The sequence below is a fragment of the Elgaria multicarinata genome, chromosome 9 (assembly GCF_023053635.1).
Source record: "Elgaria multicarinata webbii isolate HBS135686 ecotype San Diego chromosome 9, rElgMul1.1.pri, whole genome shotgun sequence".
In the NCBI taxonomy this organism is placed as follows: Eukaryota; Metazoa; Chordata; class Lepidosauria; order Squamata; family Anguidae; genus Elgaria; species Elgaria multicarinata.
In genome coordinates, this window is record NC_086179.1 from 1281770 (window position 1) to 1307394 (window position 25625).

A 25625-nucleotide genomic window follows, 5' to 3' on the forward strand; every position below is an offset into this window, starting at 1 on the left:
GTCTCATTCTTTGCTAATGCAAAGCGACAGCACCATCTGCAAGGAAGGGTTAGCAGAGGGGAGGACCCCCCACCCCCACCCCAGGGCTGCATCCCCTAAAGCTTTCAGGGACCAGGTGGTGTGCAGGGCCAAAGTGCACAAAGCACACAAACACCCTCCGTCCGTCCGTCCGTCCGTCCGTCCATCCATCGTACACACAACAGACACAACAGGCACACTCACTGGCCCTCTGCACAGCCATGCAGTGGCAAAGAGGGGCCCCGGGGAGGGAGCGTAAGCCCTCTCCCCATGATCTCCCCCCTCCGCCTTTTGCGATCCGGTGTGCCCGATCCCTCTGGCTCTGGTGCTTTCCTTGCCGCTACCCTACTGGCCCTTTGCGAACTGGGTGGGGAGGCCAAAAATGGCCCCCGTGGGCTGCAGAGTTCCCCCATCTCTGCTCTCGCAGGAGGAGATTCACCTTCATGGGGAGCTTGGCAAAGAGCCAAGAAGGCGTGAGAGACCCAGGTGCCACGTTCGGTGCCTCTGGCAGGCAGGAATGAAACAGGTGCCGCTTCCCCCAGCCTCAGGGCTGTGAGAAGGGCGCGTGGAACAACATAGCTTCCAGTCACCACAGAGTCCAGCAGCCAGGGAGCAGTTTGGCAGGATCACCAACAAAACTCTCCCCACAAAGCTCGCTTGGTGGAAAGGCAGGATATAAATTAAACAAATGCAAGGAAATGAACCCAGAGCCTCGCCCCCCCCCCCCGCCTACCGGTGCTCCACCCCCCCGCCATCCTTCAGAGGAAGGGCATTCGTTCCACGAGAGCAACCCTGAAAGCAGGTTCACCTCCGCACAGCCAGAGACAAAAATGATCCTCCTTTATGAGTGACATCACAGTGACACACCCCTCGTGGCGCCCCGTGCCCCTCCCCCTCCTTCCCCACATTTGGTGCACCCGCGGTCAGGGCAAGTCAGACCGGAGGCAAACTCCAGAGCCGGAGGCGGCCGGCGTGGGGCCCGGAAACATCTCCGCGTGGGGCCAGCTCTGCAGCCAGGAGGCAGCTTCCTGGTGGCTCAGGACAACGTGGGCCCACGGTGAAGGGGCCCACGTCTTGGGCAGCACAGTCCAGGCTCAGTTGCCCGTTTTCCTGGCTGGTAGCCCGAAGAGGCCCGCAATGTCCAGCATGGCCTGGTGGATGTTCCGCCCAAAGCGCTTGGAGTCCTAGGGGTGACCGGATGGGAGGAGAAGAGGGGGAAGAAGAAGAGGAAGAAGAGGTCTCCATAGTATCTTCCACAGCTCTCTCCAGGCTGTGTCACAGAATCACAGAATTGTGGAGCTGGAAGGGACCTCAAGGATCATCCAGTCCAACCCTCTGCAATGTGCAGGGAAACCCATTAAACCACCCTCTTCTTAAAAGCTTCCCGGAGCCATGAGAAGGGTGAGCCCAGCCTGGTGGCTGCTCCTGGGCTGGAGGACTGGGAGTGACCACAACGGGGCACAGAGCGTGGAAGCGAGGTGCAGAGAAACAGCCAGGACCTGCAGCGAACCCTTCCAAGAGAAGGGTGGGGCACCTAATCTAGGCGGGGTGTGTGTGTGTGTGTGTGTGCGTGTGTGTGTGTGTGTGTGTGTGTGTGTATGCAGGAAAAAGCTGCACCTGTCTGTGCCCAAAAGGAGCTCCAGAAGGACGCTGTGTGCCCCCCTCCCAATCCCAGCCCCCGGGGCAAAGAGCAAGCGAGGCAGCCTCCAAGTGGAGGGAAGTGACAGGGCTGCGAGGACCAGAGGGGTCTCCTGCCTCCACGGAGGGAGGGAGGGAGGGAGGGAGGGGCTCAGAGGGCACCTGGTGCAGCCCCTCCCCTCCAAGTCGAGACCCGTCCTGCAGCCCCCAGCCCACCACCACCGCCTCCACCCCTTCCACACTCACCGTTTCAGAACTGGAGAACTTGCTGGAAACGTGGAAAGTGACCAGGTTCTCTCCGGCGATGATGTAGGAGACGCCGTAGCCGTCATCGGCCACCTGCAGGAGGGGCAGGCAGTCAGGCCCGCGGGCAACTGGGCCGACAGCCTGGTGAGCGCAAGCGGAGGGAAGAGCCTGGCCCGGAGCGTGGAGGGGAAGTTCTGCCGCGGAGAGGAGGCCCGGAGCCCGGAGGGAAAGGGCAGGCAAGAGACAAGGGCCGCATCCAAGGCCACCTTCCGCCATGCATCATTTGCTGGGGAACCCGAGTGGGAGGGGGCTGTTGCCCCCCCGCTCTGCCCATGGGCTTCCCCTGAGGGCATCTAGGCTGACTCTGTGGGGAAGCAGAATCCTGGGCGGGCAAAACCTTGGCCTGATCCCGCGAAGCTCTTCTTACGCCTCCTCCCGCACCTCCCCAGGGTTCCTCGTGGTTTGGGACAGTGGCCCAAGCTCTTGAGGGACCCAGGCCCAGAAGGTTGCACTGCAGCGGCATCTGGGCCAGCAGATCTGCATCTCCAGGAGCCACCTGCCCTGTAGTCCAGGGCATCTGGAAGGCACCAGGCTGCCTATTCCTGCAATGCGCGCTGGCCTACGGCTGCACACCTGCCCTGGTGGCACCGCTGGTCTCTCCCCTGCACCTGCTCAGGGCCAGCACACGCACACACACACACGCACGTGCACACACACACACACACACACACAGCCAGTCTGCCACCCCCACCCTGTGCCCATCTCAGCAGGCCGTACTCACGGGCCCAAAGCCACCACCGGAGGAGATGTGATCTGGATTCGTCTCCAAGTCAAACATTTTGATCTGCTGCTGGGGCGTCTGGCTGGTGGAGAGGCGCCAGGGCTCAGACAGCACCTGTGGGAGGTGGAGCCGGGGGACGGGGACAGGGCAGGGACAGGGTGAAAGCCAAATCCCCCCCAACACGCCGGGGTCAAGAAGCTCAGAGCGGAGCCAGGCCTGCAGGGAGCTTCCTGTTCTCCCCCCGCCCCCCACAAATTTCAACAGCCTCCCACCAAACTCAAAGCACAGTTAGGAACTGGATACGGCCTTTTAGCAAATTAGGCAGTACATAAATGTGGGATGATGGTGATAATGCCTGTGGATCACATCCAGAGGGTGCCGCAATGAGGCTTCTGCCTGCCTGGGCTGCTCACCCAGCTGGGCCCGTGGCTGCTGTGGTCGGTGCCCACATGAAGGCAGCCGCACCTCTGCCTCAGGCACATGGCGAAGGGATCTGCCTCCCCTCGAATGCGCCAGGGACTGGCTGGTGGATCTGCCCTTCGTGAGATGCAGCCTCTGGCAGCACAACACACGGAGTTGGGCTGCATTAATAGAAGTACAGCTTCCAAATCACGTGAGGGAACCAGTGACCTCGGGAGGTTGTGGGCTCTCCCACACTAGAGGCCTTCAAGAGGCAGCTGGACAACCCTCTGTCAGGGATGCCTTAGGGTGGATTCCTGCATTGAGCAGGGGGTTGGACTCGATGGCCTTGTAGGCCCCTTCCAACTCTGCTAGTCTATGATTCTATGATCCTAGGACAGAGCCCCCCTCGCCCACCACCCCTGATCTGCTGCCAACGCTGCTCCAAGGCAGGCGCATGGGGCACAGCAGGAGGTCCAGCTCTGTCATCGCCTCCCTCGCGCTACCGGTCCATGCACCCACACGCCCCAGGGCCCCAGCCCACGCCGGGAGCGTTCCATCGCAATGTAGGATCAGGGCATGTTCCCAGTGGGGCCATCAACTGCCCCTTGTCCCCCCCCCCGCACCCCGCTCTCGGCCGACCTTTCTCAGGGCTCTGTTATGCGTGGGCACTTCACACGAACGATGAGAAAACGGCCCGGTAGCCATAGCCAAGGGGGAGGGGATGGAAGGGAAGAAGTTGGGGGTCCAGACCAGTCCGTGGGGGGAGAGGAGGAGGAGGAGGAGGAGGAGGAGGGAAGGCTGGTGTTGCACTTTGACACGGAGCCTGTCTTGTGCAAGCTGAAACACCCCGGGGGGGGGCACATTGCCTGGACCCTGCCCAGCCGGCCTGTGTGCTTTCCCCGCACGCCCAGCTGCACAGCGAGGCATCACCTTGGCCAGGAAGGGAGAGTCCAGCCCCAGGTAGCGCGACACCACGTAGAGGCAGAAGAGGTGCCTGTCGATGCCGGCCCCTGTCATGGCCAGCCGGTACATGTGCTGGTGCTTCTCTGCTGCCACCTTGAAGAGCTGCAGGCGCTCCGAGTCCTGCAGGGAGGGAGGGAGGGTCAGGGGCCCGGCCCAAGGCCACCTTGGCGCACTCGGCGCCCCGCGTGTTGGGGACTGGCTTGGGGGCAGCCCTCGGTTTCCCTCCACAAATGGGCACCCTCCAAGCCCACCGATTCAACCGCCGCAGCCCCAGACCCGGCTTCTTTGGGACGCCCCCAGGGAACGTGGGGCCATTGCGACGGGTGGGTGCGTGGGCTGAAGCCCCAGGGATGCTTCCCTGAAGCCCCTGGCCTTGGCGGAGGGGTGGGATGAGAACGCAAAAGAAAGAAATAAGCAGCGTTCAGGGCATGTGAGCGACACCCTGAAACATGTACAGGTCTGTGGTGGAAATGTTTTTTAGAAGACTTCTGAGGCCTTCTAGGTTGTGGGGGGCAGTTGCACACTTCGAAGGGAAGTTTCCCAACAGTATTTGGGGAGGGGGGGTGGAGCGAGGGGGACTTATGGTTGCAAAACAGGTGGACTTGAGGCTCAAAGTGGAGTTTAGGCTAAGCATGATCCCAAGGGGGACGTAGCACAAACTGCATTATATTTTTGTGTCGTGGTTCCACCTACAATACGGTGCTGAACCACTGGAGCTCAGGACCGGAGAAGGATTTCCCCCTTCCGCCCCACAAGACAAGAGAGAGCAAACGCCAAGAGGCCGATATGCTACGTACAGCACAGATGAAAGGCAGGAGGGGAACAGGACGGTCCGGGGTGGGGTGGGGGTGGGGGCAGTGGAGGGACCTTCAAACAGCTCGAGGGGGGGGATTGCAGAAAGCCCCCCCACCCCCACCCGAGAACTCACACTGCAGTTTGGGTTCGCCATGCTGTGCACGAAAGCCGTTGACTCGCCGGTGCAAGAGCGCACCGTCTCGGTCCTGCCTTCCCGGAAGAGCCGTGTCATGGAAGCCTCGTAGGTGAGGCAGAAAGAGCCCTTGTCCTGCAAGAAGAGGCAGCGAGGAGCAGGAGTTGTGGGGGGGGGAAGCTCCCCCCCTCAAGGGCCCCTGCAGCTGAATCCTGAGAGGGTCAGATGCAGCCCCCCCCCAAGTCCTTCCTCATGACCCACTTCTTCCACTAAGTCAGGGGGCAGCCAGCACTTTCGCTCCAAAGGCTACATGTGGTGACATGTGGGGGCAGGCTGGGGAATATATACGCATCCCCACGCACACGGACGGTCACGAGCTGCCGTTTTGTGACGGTGGCGACGACACGTTTGCGTCCCCCTCCCCGCCCCAGAGCGAGGGGAGTGGGAGTGAGGGCCGATGAAGCGAGGAGGGGAGGGGACGGCGCCGCTTACCCGGAAGTGCGCCAGCTGCAACGCGATCTGGATGAAGCTGTCAGGGCTGGTGCGGCATTTCTTGATGAACCCTTTGCCAAACTCCGTGAAGAGGAAGCAGTGGAAATCCACGTCGTCCGCGAGGGCCCTGGCCACGCCGTAGGAGGCGTCAATGGCCACGCTGCACTGCACAGAGCAAACCGGGGGTGAGGCTGCAAAAGGCGATTTCCCAAACCCCATCCCTGGAATATGGGGGGGGGCAGAGCAAGTCTTGGCCCCCGACCCTGCTTGCCCCTCCCACCCTGACAACATCTCCATCGGCATCACCAACAGCGCTGGCTTGGAGACTCTGCCCCTGCCTGGAAAGGCCCCTCCTGTCCCGGAGAAGACGCTCAGGCCGGCATGGAGACGGGATGGAGGAAGCGTCAAGATGCGGGGAAGACTGGGCTACAGAGAAGGTCTCCTAGCTGAAGCCTGCCTTGCCCCAAATGGCTGGCAGCGCTTTTCTGACTTAAAACATCCACAAAGCTCTGCTTTTCGTCTGTGTAAAAGTACGAACGATCTGCCCTCGGTGGAGTCTGCTAGTGCATCTCTGCATGAGCCACGGAGGCCCACAGCAACCGCTGCAGGAGGGCAACAGGCAGGTTCTGCTGAGGGGGATGGTGGGGGGCAGGGTGGGGGGACTCGGCTGCACCATTGGAACGCCGCAGCCCCACCCAGGGCGAAGCCGTGGCCGCAGTGACGCTCCCGGAAGCATCGCTCCGTGCTCAGGATGCTCGAGGCGCTGAGGACAGGTTGTGCAGCCCTGCGTGCAATGCCGCCTGAGGAGCTGGACCCTTCCGAGGCAGATAAATAAAGAGCACGCCAAGCAGACGGCCCAGGATGATGGGCAGCAGGGAAGCGCTTCCTGGCAGCCGAACTTGCCTTTTGCGAGGAGGTTATTTATCGCACGGAGAACAGGGAGGAACCGATTTGTCCGTTGGCCTCTGGAGAAGCTCCACATCCACCCCAGGACAATTCTGAACGTAGAGGCCGGGTTGCCTCCTTCTTGGCAGGGGCAGGAAGCACTCTGGGGGCTGATGCCCTGTTTGTCCCCCAATTATGCCCCCTTTCGGACTCATGAGTGAGCTCCCCCTCCCCCGCCACACTGAACTTTGAGGCCCTGGGATTGGCCCATGGGCCGAAAGAGGCAGACGCGCCCACGCCCACCTGCACACCATGGGGTGGAGCTCTGGGGCATGTCAAGCCCACCTGGAGGCCTTCCACCATTAGGGACCGGGGCAAGAAGCCCTCTGGACATGGGCTGAGACCCTGCAATCTTCAGTCTGGCACCTGGCACTCAGGCAGAACGAAAGGTGCTCAGGAGGGCATAGACGGCGCAAGGCCTACCTCCTCCGTGATGTCCCACATCAAGCGCTGCGGTGGAGGCAGCGATGGGTTGGGCACCCCGTGGCAGTGCCCGTCGCTGCAGTAGCCCAAGTGGAACTGGTCTGTAGCCAGCATGAACTGGGGAGGAAGACACAGGCGTGAGGCGAAGGGCGAGCCCTCGGCTGCTCATCCTCCAAGTCGATGGGCGGCTCCCCTCCCCCCGCCCGCCCGCGCGTGCAGAAGGGAGTTCCCGCCGGCTCCTCACCTCCCAGAGGTGTCCGATGATGGGGGCGTCAGCCCACGAGTGCTCAGCGTTGGCGCCCAGCTTGCCATTGCGGTACACCACCAGGCTGAAGGACTTGTCAAACCACCTGCACAGAGGAGGAAGGCAGCCTGCATGCTCCCTGGCAGGTGGAGGGGTCACCTGGGGGAGTGGCTCGGGGGAACCCCAAGCCCAGAACTCCCACAGCGGATGTGCCCAAAGGGTCTGGAGATGGATCCCAAAGGAGCTTTGCACAAGCAGCCCCCGCCTGCCCCCAGCCCTGGACCAGCCTCAGGCTCTTCACGCCTCCGTTACCACCTCCCTCTCCCTCTCCCTCTCCCTCTCTCTCTCTCTCTCTCTGCGCTGCTTTTGATGGCCCAGTGCAACACCGAGGCCCAACAGCCGGAGGAGGCCAGAGGTCCTCCAAGGCTCCTCCTAGCATCATCCCTGCCACACCTTCCTCTGTAAGCAGGCGCAGAGCCATAAAGGAACACGGCAGTAGGGTGGCCAGATGGGAAAGAGGGCGGCAGTGGAGCCCACGCCTTAAAGGGTTGAGGAGAAGAGGGAGCCGTCCCCGTTTCCGTCTGGACTCTTGCAGGGCAGCCAGCCGGGATCGAGGCCCCTGCAGCTGGCAGGTGGGACGGGTGATGGCCCTTGTAGAGGCTGGCTGGGTGAGGATACCTGTCAGTAGGGATGTGCTCCGCTTCTAATCGGACCGGGGAATTAGAAGTGGAGCGGGGTGCTTCGCCTCCCCCCTTAAGGCGGAGGCGAAGAGGATTGGGGGGCTGGCGGAGCGTGGCGAAGAGGATCGAGGTGAAAGCGGATCCTTCGCCTCGATCCGGAGCTCCGCCAGAAAGGTAAGTGGGGTATACCGGGCCCTGCCGCTGTCGGTGTCGCCCATGCGGCGACAGCGGCAGGGCCCGGTAAACACCCCCTCCTCTCCCTTACCTGCCTCCATCTGCGGTCCGTCGGCTTCTTCAATTGAGCCCGCGGTTCAACCAGGAAGTCTAGGCCGCACTTGTGGCCCAGACTTCCTGGCTGAACCGCGGGCTCAATTGAAGAACCCGATGGACCGCGGACGGAGGCAGGTAAGGCCCCCCTCCCCCTTGGTCCCTTACCAGGCTCTGCCGCCGTCGCCGCACGGGCAGCGACAGCGGCAGGGCCCGGTAAACCCCCCCTCCTCTCCCGGCCTTACCTGGCACCACTCCCCTCCACTGCGAAGAGGAGCGGAGTATGGGCGGAGCGGCGTGGGCCGATCCGAAATTTTCGGATCGGCTCGTGGGGCGGAGCGGGGGGTCCGTGCACCCCCTTACCTGTCAGGGATGCTTTGAGGTGGATTCCTGCGTTGAGCGGGGGCGCTGGCGTTGTGGGACTCGATGGCCTTCCTAGGCCCCTTCCCACTCCACCCTTCTAGGATTCTAGGATTTCCCAAACCACTTCCCTATTTGAGCTGTTCAGCCAACCCGCTCCTCTGGAGGCCAAAAGGGCAGCGGGGCGGAGAACGTCAGAAGAGCCCGGCCAAAGGCCGACCTAGTCCAGCAGCAGGCGCACACCCGGGGAGCTCAAGGAGCCACCGTCCCAGAAGACTCACGCAAGCCAGCCAAGCCGCACCCCAGCGTCTGCGCCCAGGTCGTGGATCGCTTCCGGCGGCCACTGGGCAGCCCGTCCTGGCCAAGGGTGGTCCCTACGGTGGTGGTGAAACAGGGGAGCACCTGCCCACGTGGCAGCCCTTGCCCTGGCGGAGGCCTGGACCTGGCACAGGAGGAGAGGCACCCTGGCCCGGACCTTACCTGTCGCAGCACTGCCCGTGCAGGAGGCTCTTGGCATAACGGCTCAGGCTCTCCGCCTGCTGGCGGTCGAAGCCCTGCGACTCTTCGTCCAGGGTCAAGAAGAACGCCGCTCGGTCGATGCAATCCAGCGCCGCCTTGTTCCTCCCTTGGCTGAAATACTTCGTGCGGGCTTTGGCCCACGGGCATCTGAGAATCCCAGGGGCAGGGAGGGCACGGGGAAGAGAGTACAGACAGGGGCTGAGTCTCACAGCACACTGGGTCTGGTCCTTCCACCCACACAGAGCCAAATATTTGCTACTGCTGCTGCTGCTGCTGCACCGGCTACTTTATCCTTTGTTTCATCTGCTGCCTTATATGGTTTGCTGTAATCATTTTATTTACCGTGTTGTTATGCTGTGTTACTATTGCCAATGGATGGTCCCATTCCATTGTGAGCTGCGTCCAAAGCTCTTTGGCTGGCAAGCGAGGCACGCGCCCCAGAAGCCGGGCCGTCAACCTGCCTCCGCAGGGCCCACCCCCTCCACCCACCGCCCAAAGTGAGCTAGGCAGCCGCCGCGTGTGCCCTCCCCGCCTTCTTCCATCCCCCACCAGCCCAGGGCCACAAGGGTCACCTGTCCCCAGCAGTGAGGGCGGCCAGTTTGAGCTCGCCAGGCTGCGGAGGCGACGGGTCGTCCAGGATACGCTGGAACTGCATCTCCAGTTCGCGGGGCGACAGCAGCTTCCCGGCATGGTAGAGCCAGACCTTGTAAAAGCGGCCTTTGTGGTAGACGGCCAGGTGTTTGCTGTCTGACAGGTGAAGAAGGGTATCTGCAATGGGGGTGGATGGAGAGTGGAGAGAGAGCGCAATGACAGGGTGTGAAAGCTGGCAGAGGTAGGACGTGATCCTCTGGGACAGTTACAAGATGGGGGATTCTTGGCTCAGCAACACTACAAACGAGAAGGATCTTGGAATTGTTGTAGACTGCAAGCTGAATAGGAGCCAACAGTGCGCTATGGCTGCAAGAAAGGCCAATGCTATTTTGGGTTGCATTAATAGAAGTATAGCTTCCAAATTATGTGAGGTCCTGGTTCCTCTCTATTCGGCCCTGGTTAGGCCTCATCTAGAGTATTGCGTCCAGTTCTGGGCTCCACAATTCAAGAAGGACGCAGACAAGCTGGAGCGTGTTCAGAGGAGGGCAACCAGGATGATCAGGGGTCTGGAAACAAAGCCCTAGGAAGAGAGACTGAAAGAACTGGGCATATTTAGCCTGGAGAAGAGAAGATGGAGGGGAGACATGATAGCACTCTTCAAATACTGAAAAGGTTGTCACACAGAGGAGGGCCAGGATCTTTTCTCGATCCTCCCAGAGTGCAGGACACGGAATAACGGGCTCAAGTTAAAGGAAGCCAGATTACGGCTGGACATCAGGGAAAACTTCCTGACTGTTAGAGCAGTATGACAGTGGAACCAGTGACCTAGGGAGGTGGTGGGCTCTCCCACACTAGAGGCCTTCAAGAGGCAGCTGGACAACCACCTGTCAGGGATGCTTTAGGGTGGATTCCTGCATTGAGCAGGGGGTTGGACTCGATGGCCTTCTAGGACCCTTCCAACTCTGCTATTCTATGATTCTATGACTTAAGCTGGCCTGGGGCTTCTCTGCCCACCTCCCTCCCTCGGGCTCCCGTTATCTAAGGGGGCAGAGGGAACAATATACGTTGGGTTCTTTCTAGATCCTGTTTGTGATCCGAAGTCATCGTGGTATATCACACACATTCAGAAGAAGAGGGACTCCCTGTTGCGAGGTGTGCGCAGGAGTGCACAGACGACCCCGCACTCCGGTAGCTGCATCCTCCCTGCCCAGGCTGCTAGCAGGGAAAAGGCCTTGTTGCCCGCTTGTGAGCACAACTCCTGAAGATATAAATCCCTGCAAGCCTTTTTCATACTTGTTGGCAGTACGAAAGAGCCGAGGCACCCTGGCCCCTCAGGGGTCAAAGGTAGACCACGCCTGCTCACCTGGCAGCTCCTCGCTGGCAGAAGTGTAGGGATGAATGTGGCCCCCTGGTAGTGAGACAACTGCACTCCACGTATGCTCAGGGGTACGCCCTCCTTGCCAATTTACTACTTCACATTCAAGATGGGATCTGGCATTCAGGTGAGGTTGCAACTTTGAGCTGACACATATCCTTTGTAGCCTCCTTTTTGTGGCGACGTGGACAGGGCATTCTGGTGCCTCCTCCCTTTCTCCTTCTCTCAGTGTAGGTACCCTCTAGCAGGACATTCTCCTGCAAAAGCCTTCTTGCAATGAACGCCAGCTGTGCCAGAGCCCTTGGGGGCCCATGGGGCAGATCCATCCAGTCTCTCTCTCTCTCTCTCTCATCTCTCTCTCCCACAACAATGGGGCCCTGGATCTGTTGCCTCCTGGCAAGTCCTTTGGCTAAGAAAAGGAGCGATGGAGCAGGAAGGCCCCGTGTCCAAATTTCACCTCTGCCATGAACTGCACTATTGCCCCCCTCTGCCCCTTTCCTGGGGATAATAATATTGGCCTACCTTTCAGGACTGTTGTGAGGCTTACCCCAAGATAAAGGCTGCCATGAAGAGCGCTGCAAGGTCTAAGGCCTGACATCAGTTCAAAAGAGCCACCACCACACACACCTTGAAGGTGACTTATTAGAGCAGAGCTAGAACTCCGCCGGGGCACCTGCCGGATCACCCTTCCCACCCTCTGATGCTGCCCACCTGCCTCCTGGCCGGGGATGCGCGTGGTGTTGAACATCCTCTCCATCTGGTAGGAGCACATGGGCACAACTCCGAGAGCCATCACCTGGTGGCAAAAGGTGGGGGTCACCCAGGCCTCGAAGAGCAGGCAAGTACAGGTGGGGACAGAGGTTCCTTCGGCTCTCCAGCTCCCCAGCCCCACGGAACGGCAGAGAGCAGGGCCTGCTGCACCTCCCCTCCCCTCTTCACAAGGGCACTACCTAGGAGCCGTGGCGAGGAAGCCCCAGGGCCGCTGCCAGGAACGGCGAGGCCAGAGCCCCTTCCGGCAAGAAGCCCCCCGCCCCGGCATGATCACCGCTGCTCTCGCCCTGCACCCAGGAATAACCGAGGTAGCCCGAGAGAGGCCTCGGTGGGGCGCCCCGCCTCTTGCAGGAGCCCTGCCCAGGCACCCCAACTTTGGGAAGCCCCCCTTTCCTCCTGCCCTCACTCACAGGCGCCAGCTCCTCACGGTCCAGCTGGCGTCGGTACAGCATGATGGCGTGCACGGCGTTGCCTGCCCGGGCAGCCTGGACTGGCGTGGGGGTGGCGTACAGGAAATCCTGGTCAAGCAGAGGGGGGGGGGGGAAGCCCCAAGTCACACAGGGAGGGGTGGGGGGGTGATAAGGGGCATCCTTCCAGGACTTCCCCCAAATGACAGCAGCTTTTCCAGGCTCCGCCCACGGGCCCCACTGCTGGCTGCAGCTGACGGGTGGCTGGCAGGGCCACCAGATTCCAGCCGGTGGGGCTGTGACGTGCCCCAACCCCTCTCGGCTCCCACGGCCAACTGCACTCACCATGACGTAGTAGTTGCTGTTCACCATGATGGGGGCTCTGCCCCGCAGGTAGATGTATTCTTCCCACCAGTCGCTCACCTGCCAAGCAAGCACACAATCCCCCGTGGGCGTCCCAGCCTGCCTGGGTGAGCCGAAGAGGCCCCCTGGAAAGGAGGCCACCGCGCTGCCCAAGGAGGGAGGGGCGCTCTCTTCACGGACTGGCTTTGCTGGAGGGGGCAGCAGCTGGCTACCAGATTTGGGGAGGGGTGTCTGCAAAGGATGGGACACCCGTGCAAGATGGTGCGGCAGGGGCGCTGGGTGGAGGGGGGAATGCACGCTGCAGGGGCCTGCAGGGCCACCTGAGGGGCTGGGAGGGAGGGGGCTACCGCTGGCCCAGCAAAGAGACTCACGTAATTGGTGGCCCACCAGGACTTGAGGATGAGGTACTTCTGGAGCTGAGGGGCCATCTGTTTCTGGAAGTCCAAGGCCAAGGCCTCCATGCGGCCGTACCAGTCCTCGTCCATCAGGTGGCGGACAGAGAAGAGATACTGTGGGCACAGGAAGATGGCTGAGCATTTGTGTGTGTGGGGGGTCACCTCCCACCACCTGGGGGCCATTTGCCTTATTCCGGGGCAGGCTGCAACAGCACCCACGTCCTGCTCCAGGGAAGCTCAAACCAGCTGTAAGGCTGCTGGTAAATGCAGCCTCCTCTCGGGGAGGCCCCTGGCCCTGGGTGTGACAGCAGCAGTGAGGAGGTGGGCTGGAGAGGCTGCCAGCAATCCGGAGCCCGGGGAGGCGGAGGAGAAGCCCACGCCCACCAGCAGCCACTGAGCCACGTGCCCCTTGAGCAGCGCCCCCACCTCCACCCCCAAAGCTGCCATGGTGGGATGGGGGGGTGAGAGGGTGAGATGGTGACGGTCCCAGATCTCTGGCAAGGCTGAACAGCCACCAAACCCAGGGGGCGGCTGCTGCTGCTGCCTGGCGTTCTTCCCAGACAGAAGGAGACGCCGTAGACTGCGTAGGTTCATCCAGCATAACAACCGCCCCAGATCCTGCTCTCAGAGCCCCCCAGGCACAGGGAATGGGGAAGGTGGAAATGGCCCAACTCCCCTGGAAAGGAGAAGGAGCGCAAGCTTCAAGGGGGCTTGCGAAGAATCTCCTCGGGGGGTCAGACCAAACGCCGACAGACGGACGGACAGACGGGGCTGGCACCAGGCCAGCGGCTCCGTGTACTGCTGACTTCCACCCTTGGCCCGTCACGCCCGGCTTGGCCCGCCCTCAACCGGCAGCAGCTCACCAAGGCCCTTCCTAGCCCAGCTACCCAGGAGGCCCCTTGAAGCGGAGTTGGCACATGCTGGACCTGGGAGCTGCGGCAGTGAGTGGGTCTCTGCCCCACGGTGACGAAGGCTCCTCTGGAACAGAAGCAACAGGCAGCCTCCTCTCCGGGGCAGAGACCCCACTCCCCACTCCCCCTCCCGCCACTCCCTGTCCAAGGACCAAGCCCCCATCTGCACATCCGCCGCCCCTCTTACCCGCTGAATGGTGTCCTCCACGCGGGGCACGGGCAGCTTGGGCAGGGAGGTCTGGAAGCTGTACAGCAAAGGGTTGCGGCCGGACATCACTTTTACCATGGTCTGGAACCGGATGGAGGGCAGGTGAGAGAAGCAGGCGTTACAGTGGAGCCCACTGATCAAAGCGCTCTACATCCCATAGTGCTTTGGCTTCAAGATGCCCTTCTCTCGGTCCCACCCCCATCCCAGGCACGCCTGGTGGGAACATGGGAGAGGGCCTTCTCGGTGGCTGCTCCAGGGCTGTGGAACTCCCTTCCCAGGGAAGCTAGGCTGGCTCCCTCCTTGATGGGCTTCTGGAGGCAGGCAAAAACTTTCCCGTTCCGGCCGGCCTTTGGCAAATAGACTGGACCTCTGTCTATGCATAGGACTTTTAAAATTGCTATTCGTCTTTTAAATGTTTTGATATTGCAGTGCATTTACCGTATTTCTTCGATTCTAAGACACACTTTTCCCCCCATATAAACATCTCTAAAAACGGAGTGTGTCTTAGAATCGCGGGTGCATTTATTATTTCTTAGAATCAAACCTTTTTTTTTCTGTTGGTGGTACTGAAATTAACTTTTGTATATTTCTATTTATAGGTTTTAATTATATATGTTTTAATTTTGTAAAGCCGCCTTGAGGCCCAGCATTGGGCAAAAGGAGGGATATAAAATAATAATAATAATAATAATAATAATAATAATAATAATAATAATAATAATAGAAGAGCAGAGCCGGAAGGGGCCTACAAGGCCATCGAGTCCAACCCCCTGCTCCATGCAGGAATACACCCTAAAGCATCCCTGACAGAGGGTTGTCCAGCTGCCTCTTGAAGGCCTCTCGTGTGGGAGAGCCCACAACCTCCCTAGGTCACGAGTTCCATAGTCGTACTGCCCTAACAGTCAGGAAGTTTTTCCTGATGTCCATCTGGAATCTGGCTTCCTTTTCACTTGAGCCCGTTATTCCGTGTCCTGTACTCTGGGAGGATGGAGAAGAGATCCTGGCCCTCCTCTGTGTGGCAACCTTTTAAGTATTTGAAGAGTGTTATCATGTCTCCCCTTAATCTTCTCTTCTCCAAGCTAAACATGCCCAGTTCATAATAATAATAATAACAATACTACTACTACTACTAATAATAATAATATGTTATCATCATCATCATCATCATCATCATCTTGGTGATTTACAGCCTGCCTTTCCACATAGTTATCATGGTGGCTTCCCGAAGAAAAGAAAACGGAAACAGTAGCACAGGACACACCTGGCCCTTTTGAAACAGGAAGAGCTTGGCGCAAGGTAACTGAGCGGAGTGGGACCACGTCCTGCAAGTGGGAGAGGACCCATCCCGGTGCACCCCTGCACCTGCAGGCACACCCTCCGAGAGGACTCACCACCCAGATCTTGGTGCTGTAGCTGGTCTTGCCGTGGGGCTCGAACATCCAGCCGTGGTAGGACAGCAGCAGTTTGAGTGTCTGGCGGCAGAGCAGGATGCCGGAGACCCAGACGCCCGTGGAGAACAGGATGGCGCTCAGCAGGGTTCGGTTGCGGAGGCTCAAGCAGCGACTGCTGGAGAAGTGGGGGAGGCGGCAGCTTGGGTGCTGAGCCAGACATAGCCGGGAGCTGCGCCAGCCCCACCCCAGCGCTGCCGAAGGGCTCCGGTCTGGGAGGGATGTGCCTGATTGGCAAAAGACGGGCCTCTCCCCGCGGCACAAGGATGGCATTTGCCACCACGAGACACGGTGATGGCCACCGCTTTGGGTGGCTCTGCAAGGGGAATGTGGATGGATTCATGGAGGGGGAGAAGGCCAAGGACGGACGGGTCCCGGGGTGCAGGAAGGGAGGGTGCAGGGGCTGGCACGCACCTGGTGGGCAGGTGTCTCTGGATCTTGCAGATCAGCCCCATGGACACATCCACGCGGAGGTACGTGGAACCCACTGTTGCTATGACGATGGCCAGCCAGCCTGAAGGAGTGCCAGGAAACACACCTGTCCGGATACTGTTCTGTGGGAACCAGCGATGTCAGACCCAGGCCAAAGGAGGGATGGGGGGAACAGGGACAGGTTAGGGAGAGCGTGTGGAACTGCTCCGAAATTGTTTGGATGGGGAGTGGCATGAAAATATTGTAAATAAATAAATAAATAAATAGCAGGCCCCCAGTTGGGCCTGCCAGTGCTGCCTTTTGTCCCGTCCCGTCCCCCGGTGCCTTTGGCCTGCTCCAGCCCCTGTGCTGAGCAAGGCCTTCTCCCTCTCCCAGCCGGTACACCGTTGCCTTGGCCGGCCCAAGGGGCCACAGCTGTCCCCAGCCCAGGCAGCCCCGTTTCTGAAAGCCACCACGCATGAAGGCACGAAGGCAGCAACACACGTGCCCAGGGCCACGCTCCGCGTTGGAAGGGAACCTGGCAGGAGGAGGGTCAGCTTCTCGGTGGGGGAGGCTGGCCTGCCCCAGGTTTCCCACGGGCAATGGTGCAAGCCTCCGCTCACGACCGGCTGGAGAGCAGCCACCGCCCTGGAGCGGAGCACGTGCTTGCATGCAGACAGCGCTGCCTCCGTGCCCCGGCATCTCCAGTTCCAGGATCCCAGGGGAGGGGGAGGGGTCTCCTCTGCCTGGGCCACCAGAGGAGGTGATGAGGACCGTGGGCTTGGCGGACCAAGTGGCTCAGCAGGAAGCCGCTTGCAGGGAGGGGGCCGTCGCTCAGCGGTTGAGCACAAGCGTCTCATTCTTGGGTTCGCTCTCTGGCCTCCCTGGATAGAATAGGGGTCCAGGCAGCAGGTGTGTGTGTGTGGGGGGGAAGCCTTAGGGAGCTACTGCCAGGGAGAGCAGAGGGGCCAAGGCTCAGGCCCTGGTGTAAAGCGCTTCATACAATGACCCAAATGAGAGCTGGACCAGCCTGCCAAAAATGCCCACCTTGTGTGCGCCTGTATGAAGGCCCCAGGCACATTCAGAAGGTTTGGAAGCATTGGGATTGCAACGGGGTGTGTGTGTGTGTTTGTTGGGAAGCCCTCAGTAAAGCCCAGGCAAGTGCTTCACGCACACACGCGTGCAAACACACACACACACACACTCACTCACTCCAGAACCACCAGACATAGGACTACTTGCAGGGCCCTCCAAATCACAGTCAAGAAACCCCAGAGCACTTGGGGCATGATGTGGACTCCGTGCGCCCCCCATCCCACCCCCACCTAAGAACGAGTGACCTCGAGAGGGAGGGGCCGGGGACCCCTGCCGCACTCCACCCCTGCTCACCTTGAGGCGGGCAAAGCGCTTCTTCCAGGAGGAGACCCCCGACAAGTAGATCTGCTTGAGGGCTTCACGACTCAGCTGGAAATCCACCCCCTCCGGAGTGACCGTGAACTGGAAGGCGACCGCCTGGTGGGCTTCCGCCATCTTGCAGGGTCTGCTACGACCTGGAAGGAGGCAGGAGGGGAGCGGCTGAGTGCTTCACACCACGGCACTGTAACCCCCTGGCCTGGCAGCCTGCACATTCCCTGCCACATCCCCTGCCAAGGACTGGGCCTCCAATGGAGAATCCCCCAAAGAGAGCCAGCTCTGCACCAGACCCCTGCACTCAGAGAGGAACGGCCACACGTGCCCTGCCTGCCCCGTCTCCCGGCCAAGATGGCCGGCAGATTCCCAGGCCAAAGTCAAGCCATTGAGAAGAGGCAAAAGCCAGAACCACCCCCACCCCCCTCCCTGAAGTGATTAGGAGCAAAAGTTAGGTGGTGGTGGGCAACTTACAACACTCCTATGCACATTAGAAACAGGGAGGGTTCTTCTAGGCCAGAGCTTTCCAAACTTTTCACGTTGGTGACACACTTTTTAGACAGGCATCATTTCGTGACACAGTAATTCAGTTTTACTAGCAAACCGGAGGTTAAACTAATCCCTTATAAGAGATACGGACACATACATAAATCGTAATAACGAAATGTATGGGGACACAACATATCTCATGAAAACCTTTCATTTATATTTTTAAAATATATGATTTGCAAGATAATAACATACATTTCCAAGACTTTTCACATTGAACCAATTTTGTTGAGCTGCGATCGAGCAGCGGTTGAGACGGTCTTCTGTCAAAAAACTGGACCCACGGAATTTCTCGAACACGTCACTTCAGGTGCAGCCGCATCACCGGAAGTGATGCGGAATCAGCTGTTTCGACCCGATTATGCGTACTGCGCATGTGCAGCACCTGTATGATCCCTCGACCGTGGTGTGCATACGCGGATACGACGGAAGGGGAATATACTAGTGCACCATACTGATTGGCACCTTTGCTGCGTAAAAATGCATGCAAGTTGGTCTTGCTTATTTCACATAGACTCAGAGGTTTCTCATTACATTCGCGTGACACACCTACACACTGCAGCGGGCACATTAACGTGTTGCGACACACAGTTTGGAAAGCTCTGTTCTAGGCAAACTGGCACCATCCAGATGTTTTGACTACAACTCCCATCAGCCCCAGCCATTATGGCCAATGGTGTGGAACATTTGGAGGGCACCACGTTGCCTCCCCTTATTCTAGGGGCTGGTGATAAAGTGAGAAGATTCGGCCAAGATAGGCCTGCGTGTCCTGTGGCAGAGAAGGGCTGGAGGGCTCAGCACTGCAAGCGCGTGCTCACGGCCTTCCCCGCCACTCCTCCCTCACGCTCCCCCCACTCCCACCGGCTCAGATGCCCTCTTCCTCACGTACACACCCAACTCAGGGTTCCAAGATGGACAGGCTTAAAGGTCCTGTGTGCTGCTGACCTCCCATCCCAACACTCCCCTTGCCCACCACTGCCCAGCTGACTGGTGCAGGGAGCAGCCAAGGGCACCCTGGCCCACTTTCCTCAGCACCCATCCGTGGCTCCAAACTAAAATGGAGGGTCTCCCCCGCCCCACTGCCCAACTTTCCCATTGAAATGGCCAGGCTGGAGGAACGCAAATGGGAGGGGGCTCAGATCCTTCCTCACCCGAATATCCCCCCCCCCAGGGCAGGGTCCCCCATAGAACAGTGCCGCTGAGCACAAGGTGTCAAAGCCTCCCATTCCCAAGGAGCAGCCTCCACACCCACTGCTGCCTTGGGTGAGCTAAGGCGTGTCCCCGAAACCCTCGGAGGTACAGCTCTGCTCAGGACGCCTCTCTGTGGCAAGCAGAGCTGGCGCCAGGAGGACCTCCCTTGGCACCGCCACAGAAAAGACCCCGTCTCCCGTGCCCACCCACCACTGCACCTCCAAGGGTACACAGAGCAAGGCTCTGAACTCAGAATCCCAGCATGTTCCTAGGTGAGGCGGCGACTCAGCCCCAGGCCCTTCGGGAATGCCACGATGGCAGTTTTTGCAAAGGAAGGAGGTCGCTGCCTTTGCCAGACGGGGAGGAATGACAAAGCGGTACGAGAGAGCAGGCTGCCGCTCTTCCAAGCTTACGCTTTCCCCGCTGCTGCATCTCCATGCTGAGATAAGCTTGACCTGCTGAGTATCTACCCGTCATGGAGAAGCCCTGACAGAGAGGAAAAGTGCCACTTTGATGACGTCTTGGCTGCAGCCCAAGTGGTCACTCAGACGCAATATTTTGGGGGTGCCGGTGTGAGATCTGAGGGGTGGGTGGGTCCCAGGATCTCTTGCAACTGTGCAAAGGAGCTCCGGTCAGTGGGGTGGGTGGGTGGCTCTGATTGCGAAATGCTGCCAGTTGGGGCGCCAGCAAACCGCTTGCCTGAAAACGTAGGACAAAGGATGCAGAAGACGCTCTCACCAGTGAAGGCCTTCTGGGGCGGAGGCTCAGCCGCCTTCCACGAAGCCCCCCAACTGCCACGGAATGACCACAGCTCCAGCCGCTGCCTACCAGTTCCATTTAAAGGAACAGCTGCAGGCAATTGCGGGAGGAGCCAGGCGGTGAGCCGGAGAGAGCCTTTACCCCACCAGACATTGGGGTTACTATTTCCACAGCCAGAATCGCTGTGCCCCCAAAAGTGACAGGCGGAAATTCAGCAGGTGAACATCTCTGTGGCCATGCCACTGTTAAAGGCGGGGATTCCCTCTCGGTAAAAACGTTGGCAGTCCTCTGCCTGCAGAGAAAACTGTCCAGATTATACAAGCAAGGCTTGGTTGCACGTTGCCAACGACACCATCCCTTTAGAATATTTTCTTACAGTTCTGGTTAAAATCAAATGTGAAAACTCAGCTCGGTTACCTTGTGCCAAGCTGCTCCAGTTCAAAAAGGGCCAGGTGTGTTCATAGGGTTACGTGCGCCGCCTTGGGTCCCTTGGAGGAAAAAAGGCAGGATGCAAATGCAAAATTAATTCATATTGACCATCCCCTCAGTCCCCAAATTCGAAAACATCTGGGGTTTCAAAGCCCTGTTGCAGCTTCTGTCCATTCTGTCGCCACCAAAACGGCAGAGGCCCTTTGCTTGAGGGTGGGTTCCTGCACTGAGCAGGGGTTGGACTCGATGGCCTTGGAGGCCCCTTCCAGCTCTGCTATTCTATGATTCTATGATTCTCCATTTTAGACTTTAGCTTGAGTTTCATTCTGGCCCCATCCTGGTACTGTAACGCAGGAAAGCTCCCCACGGTCTGTTTTGTTCCCTGTCAGGAACGCAGAGGAAACCATGAGGAAGGAAGGAAGCAAGCAAGCAAGCAAGCGCTGGGGTGGTGGGATCCCCCTGTCCCCCAAGGCCTCCTCCCCCGCCCGCCCCTCCCTGCCGTCTCCAGCCACGTTCTTTGAGCAGCTGGGCGGCTGCGGCACCTGCCAGCCCCCGTCTGCTGGCCCAGGGCCCGGTCGCCCTGCCCTGCCCTGCCAGCCCAGGAGGAGCTCCGGAGCTGCTTGCCATCACGTGGAGCGGGGCAGAGCCCGAGGAGGAGGAGGCGCCCCGCCGCCGCCGCCGCCGCGACTGGGAATCAGGCGCACGTTTGCAACCGTGAGTCCCCGGGAAGGCCGCTGTCAGAGGCGGGGGTGGGGTGCGGGGAAGCCCTCCGAAGGCTTGGGCCCAGGCGGAGCGGAGGGGGCTTCTCCGGACATGTGCAAGGCGAATTTCCAGCCACAGCGAGCAGCCACACCGCTGGGAGAGCGGGAGGGGCGGCGCGCCCCAGACCTCTCCGCCCAGGGGCGCCCTGGCGCGGCGCTGGCGCCCGTTTGGGCCGGCTCGGAAGCCTTTTCCGGACCAGGGGGCGCAGCTCACGCATCTGCAAGGGACAGGCACTCTGCACTCGCTCAGAGGCGCTCTTTGAGCCCCGCGTCTGAGCACTGGCAAGCGCTAAGCCGTGGCTCCAGTCGAAGCACGCGAGATCCCGGAGCTGCCCCACGGCCCGACGGAAGACCCCGCTGGGGTCCTGAAAACACTACCCCCCGCCCCGCGCACGCCCCCTCCCCAGGCAAGGCGGCGGCTCCGGCTCCTTTGCCAAGAAGGCGACGGGCAGGCGACACGCTCCGGACGGTACCTGCTCAGCAAGAGGCGGGGGCTGGGGTGGTCTTAGGCCGGGCGGCCGCTGCTCCGCTTCGTCCCTTCCCTGGGGGACGGGACGGGACGGGACGGCTGGCTGGCTCCGGGGCGCCTTGCGTGGCTGTAACCGGACACCCGGGCGGAGGGGGCGGCGGCCCTACTCGGAGGGAGGGAGGGAGGGAGGGAGGGAGGTAGCAGGCGGCGCCCCTTCCCGCCCCCCAAACGTGGTTATTTGGGGCACGTGGTGGGAGCGAGGGTGTGGTGGCAGGAAGGAGCCCCCAGTGCCCCCCGGCCAGCCTCGAGGCGAAGACCGAAGTGTCCTGGACTGCGAGAGCCCTACCTGCCCTACCTGCCCCCCCCCCCACACACACAAACGTGAACTGGACAGCCATCTGCCAGGGATGCTTTAGGGTGGATTCCTGCATTGAGCAGGGGGTTGGACTCGGTGGCCTTGGAGGCCCCTCCCAACTCTGCTCTTCTAGGATTCTAGGATTCTATTCTAAGCGCCCCCCCCCCCCCGGTAAGCTGGAGGGTCCGTGGACTCTGAGCCTGGGGTGGTCAGACTGGGGATCCCTGAGCAAATCTGACCCTGTACGACGGGGCCTTGGAAGTTCCCGCTCCTGACAGAAAGGCCGTTTGCTCAGACCGTGGCTCTTGCTGTGCCTGCCCATCCCTAGGCAGGACCGCCACCGCCACCACCGCCACACACACGCACAACCAGCACAACTGGCGGCGCAGCGTCTTGTGTTTGGCCTCAACTCCTAATGCAAATCGGCTCCTCCTCCTCCTCCTCCTCCTCCTCCTCCTCCTCCTCCTCCTCCTCTCTGGGCTCAGGCAGCACTTGGTGCCTTTCGCGACCGAGGCTCCGATCCATGAACGCAGCTGTTTTGCGCCAATACAGGTTGGTTCTAAAAGTCCCACTGGAGAAACCAGAACCGGAGAGCAACCTGTGAGGGGTGTGTGTGTGGGCTGCCTCCCCAACATGTCTCAAATTAAATTAATAGGTGCCCTGCCCCCCCCCCCCCCACTATAGAACTGGACTTCTGTATTGGCCCCGGGAGGGCACAGATGAGACTAAAAAAATCAGTAAAACCCAGAAGTCAGAATGCCCAGCGAAGCAATGAACTGGAGGGTCAGAATGAAAAACACTCCCTCCGAAGGGAACATAAGAGGAGCCCTGCTGGATCAGGCCAGGGGCCTGTCTGGGCCAGCGTCCTGTTCCCACAGTGGCCAACCAGATGCCCCAAATGGGAAGTCCACAAGTAGGCCGTGAGCACAAGGGCCTCCCCTGCCTCTCTCTGCACATTCTCCACGCCCTGCATAGAATCATAGAATAGCAGAGTTGGAAGGGGCCTACAAGGCCATCGAGTCCAACCCCCTGCTCAATGCAGGAATCCACCCTAAAGCATCCCTGACAGAGGGTTGTCCAGCTGCCTCTTGAAGGCTTCTACTGTGGGAGAGCCCACAACCTCCCTAGGGAACTGGTTCCATTGTCGTACTGCTCTAACAGTCAGGACGTTTTTCCTGATGTCCAACCGGAATCTGACTTCCTGTAACTTCAGCCCGTTATTCCGTGTCCTGCACTCTGGGAGGATTGAGAAGAGATCCTGGCCTTCCTCTGTGTGACAACCTTTTAAGTATTTGAAGAGTGCTCTCATGTCTCCCCTCAGCCTTCTCTTCTCCAGGCTCAACATGCCCAGTTCTTTCAGTCTCTCTTCATAGGGCTTTGTTTCCAGACCCCTGATCATCCTGGCTGCCCTCCTCTGAACACGCTCCAGCTTGTCTGCGTCCTTCTTGAATTGTGGAGCCCAGAACTGGACGCAGTACTCTAGATGAGGCCAATGCTCTAGATGAGGCCATACTTTTGTGCACCTCCGTCATGCCCCACCCCCACCCCTTCTAAGCCCCAAAGCGCCAAATGCATGTCACCCTTTCCTTATCAGGGCCCCTCCAGCCCCTGGATCATTTTGATTGCTGTTTTCTGCACTTTTTCCAGCTCTCTAAAACCCTTTTGGAGGTGCGTTGACCAGAGCTGTTCCCAAAGTGGTCACACCGTAGAGTTGTTAAATCTAGTATGGTGCGACTGTTATGATACTGGCAATTTTAATTTCAATTCTTTCCTAAAGATTCCCAATATGGAATTTGTCTTTTTCGCAGCAGACGCAAACTGGGTCGATGCTTTCATGAAAGTTTCCTCCACAACCCCAAGACATTCGCTGCAAACTCAGACCCCTTCAACGTATACATGGCTGGTATTTCCACCCCACCCCGTCAATTCACACTTGCATGCATTGAACCACATTAGCCATTTTAATGCCCATTCCCCTCCCCTCCCCTCCCCTCCCCTCCCCATTTGGGCCACAACCCATCAAATGAGCAAGGCTGTTTCTGACAAATCCCTGGACCAGGTGAAACTCTGGCTGCCGCATAATGACAGGATTCCCCAGCTTAGTTCTGTAAAAGAAAAGTTTTCAGGCCTTTTCGGAGGAGGTGGTCTCCCCTCACATGAATAGGTCCTGTAAGGTGTCCCTAGGGCGCAAACACCTGCCTGTGAGTGCACACGTTGGGGAGCAGGTACAACATGCATGGCTGGGGGTAAGGAGCCCCAGGTTCACCATGCGCACACCTTAGAGGTCCAGGTCCGTCGCTTTCCCTTTCAACTTGCTGCAATTTATGAGACCTGATTGTAGCGGGAGAGAGTCTGATATAACATTGCACATTCTAGTTTTTGAGGTGGTCTGATGACACAACTATTCGAAGCAGGCCAGCCACTTTGCCCCCACCTCCGCTTCTTTCTGGCCGAGGGCTTTTCCCCAGCCGAGCCTAAGGCCCAGCCATAACTGAGGGCGCTCAGTCTTTTCACAAGGTGGGTGAATACATCTGCCCCGCTGCCAGCTGCCCTGGGGCACCACCAGTTTAGGCTCTCCCTCCCTGTGATAAGGAAAGAAGAGGTGCCACCTGTCTTGTGCAAACAGCGCTTCCTACATGCCCAGAGGCACACAGGCGCAACGGTAAACCCCACTGAGTCCCTTCGGTGCTGGCTGGCATTCTGTGTCAGGCCTGGCATGCGGAGGAGAACCTCCCTGGCATGTTGCTACCGGATGTTTGCAGCCGGACCCTCTGCTCCTGTGGGCTGTGCCTCCCTCGCGCCCCTCCTGCCCCGCCGGCGCCATCCCAGGGCTTTCAGAGGCCAACTGTACCTGTGCCTGGCTCCCAGCAGCGTGGCTGATCTTTCTTCTCCTGGGCAGCTGGCTGGCTGCTCTGGCCGTGGGGTGGGAGCAGCAGTCTGCAGCTGGCTCCAACCCCAGCAGGCGTGAAGCAGCCGGAAGGGCGTTTGGAGGAGACTCCGGGCTCCTTGTGGCCTGGACTGTGTCAGGAGAAGCAGGAGGGGCAGCGCGGCCAGCTGTGAAGCAGGCGGGAGGTGAGCAACAGGCAGGGCTCAACCCCATCTGGTGGCCGAGGGAGCCGAGCCGCCTCAGCTGGAAAGAACCAGGCAAACTCCAGGCAGCCTTCAGAACAAACCCCGGTCTTCCCAACGTCCCAGGTGAAGGGAACGCTGAAGTTGCCCCTTCCGTGTGGGAGTGGAGCCCACCCTGCACTCCATCGGCAGCCCTGATTCCGTGGCAAACTCCTGCTTGCCAGGTGCCCATACAGGCGGTGCCTGGCATGCTCTGGGCAAGGCTGTTGGGCACCCCTGTCCCTCCCCTGTCCCTCCCTAGAGCTGCCAGTTCCCCTGGACAACACTACAAGGGATTGAGGCACAAGGGCTGGACGGTGGCATTTTCCCATGCCAAGCGAGTGCACAAGCACTCCAGCACCACGATGGGGGCCCCAGTCATTGGGGGGGGGTTTCCTCCCCTTCCTCCCCTCGGGAACTCGATCATAGAATCATAGAATAGCAGAGTTGGAAGGGGCCTCCAAGGCCATCGAGTCCAACCCCCTGCTCAGTGCAGGGATCCACCCTAAAGCATCCCTGACAGATGGATCAGCCTCCCTCCCTCCCTCCTAAAGGCCTTTGTCCTCCCCCCTCCACAGCTGGAGGTGATGCTAAATGATTTCATAAACGTAGAACTGAGACTTTTGTAAAGAAAGACCGATGACCGGAAATACAGAACAATTAAAATGAGCGAAAATAAAAACCACTTTCTAAAACCAGCAGCCAACGGCCTTCCTGATCAGCCGCCTGGGCAGCCACAAAACAATTGTGGTGGTGACTGTGCCCATGTCATGGCTAAGCGGGTGAGCTGTGAAGTCCCCCGTTCAGATCT

General features: G+C 59.6%; 2 protein-coding genes across 4 annotated transcripts in view; both read right to left on the bottom strand.

The window, feature by feature from the left end:
- Positions 1-902: 902 nt before the first annotated feature.
- Positions 903-24603, bottom strand: CPT1B (carnitine palmitoyltransferase 1B). 3 transcript variants are annotated; one of them, XM_063134452.1, is made up of 20 exons: positions 24558-24603; positions 20110-20180; positions 17176-17336; positions 15790-15929; positions 15319-15493; positions 13907-14008; positions 12785-12922; positions 12396-12473; positions 12054-12161; positions 11584-11668; positions 9479-9674; positions 8868-9053; positions 7081-7186; positions 6837-6953; positions 5469-5633; positions 4977-5111; positions 4016-4168; positions 2684-2797; positions 1903-1995; positions 903-1202 (listed from the first exon to the last, which is right to left on the bottom strand). In XM_063134452.1, the coding sequence occupies exons 3-20, from the start codon at positions 17314-17316 to the stop codon at positions 1113-1115; spliced, it is 2322 nt and encodes a 773-aa protein (XP_062990522.1). In that variant the 5' UTR covers positions 17317-17336; positions 20110-20180; positions 24558-24603; the 3' UTR covers positions 903-1112. The 3 variants fall into 3 exon arrangements, with proteins under 3 accessions (XP_062990522.1, XP_062990523.1, XP_062990521.1); XM_063134453.1 differs by lacking the exon at positions 24558-24603 and adding an exon at positions 21356-21456 and having other exon boundaries at positions 15319-15490; XM_063134451.1 differs by lacking the exon at positions 24558-24603 and adding an exon at positions 21356-21455.
- The window catches only part of CHKB (choline kinase beta), a 30661-nt gene continuing 25020 nt past the window's right edge, over positions 19985-25625 (bottom strand). The window contains exon 12 of the transcript XR_010025842.1: positions 19985-19996. The gene's annotated coding sequence lies outside the window, so the exon portion shown is untranslated. The remainder of the gene's footprint in view (positions 19997-25625) is intronic.

Excerpts from the sequence above, each read along its gene's own strand:
- CPT1B (XM_063134452.1), bottom strand. The coding sequence starts at position 17,316 with ATGGCGGAAGCCCACCAGGCGGTCGCCTTCCAGTTCACGGTCACTCCG. Across the intron at positions 14,009-15,318 it reads ACAGCACCAAGATCTGGGTG|ACCATGGTAAAAGTGATGTC; the intron begins GTGAGTCCTCTC and ends ATCCGGTTCCAG. Across the intron at positions 12,162-12,395 it reads ACAGCAACTACTACGTCATG|GATTTCCTGTACGCCACCCC; the intron begins GTGAGTGCAGTT and ends CTGCTTGACCAG.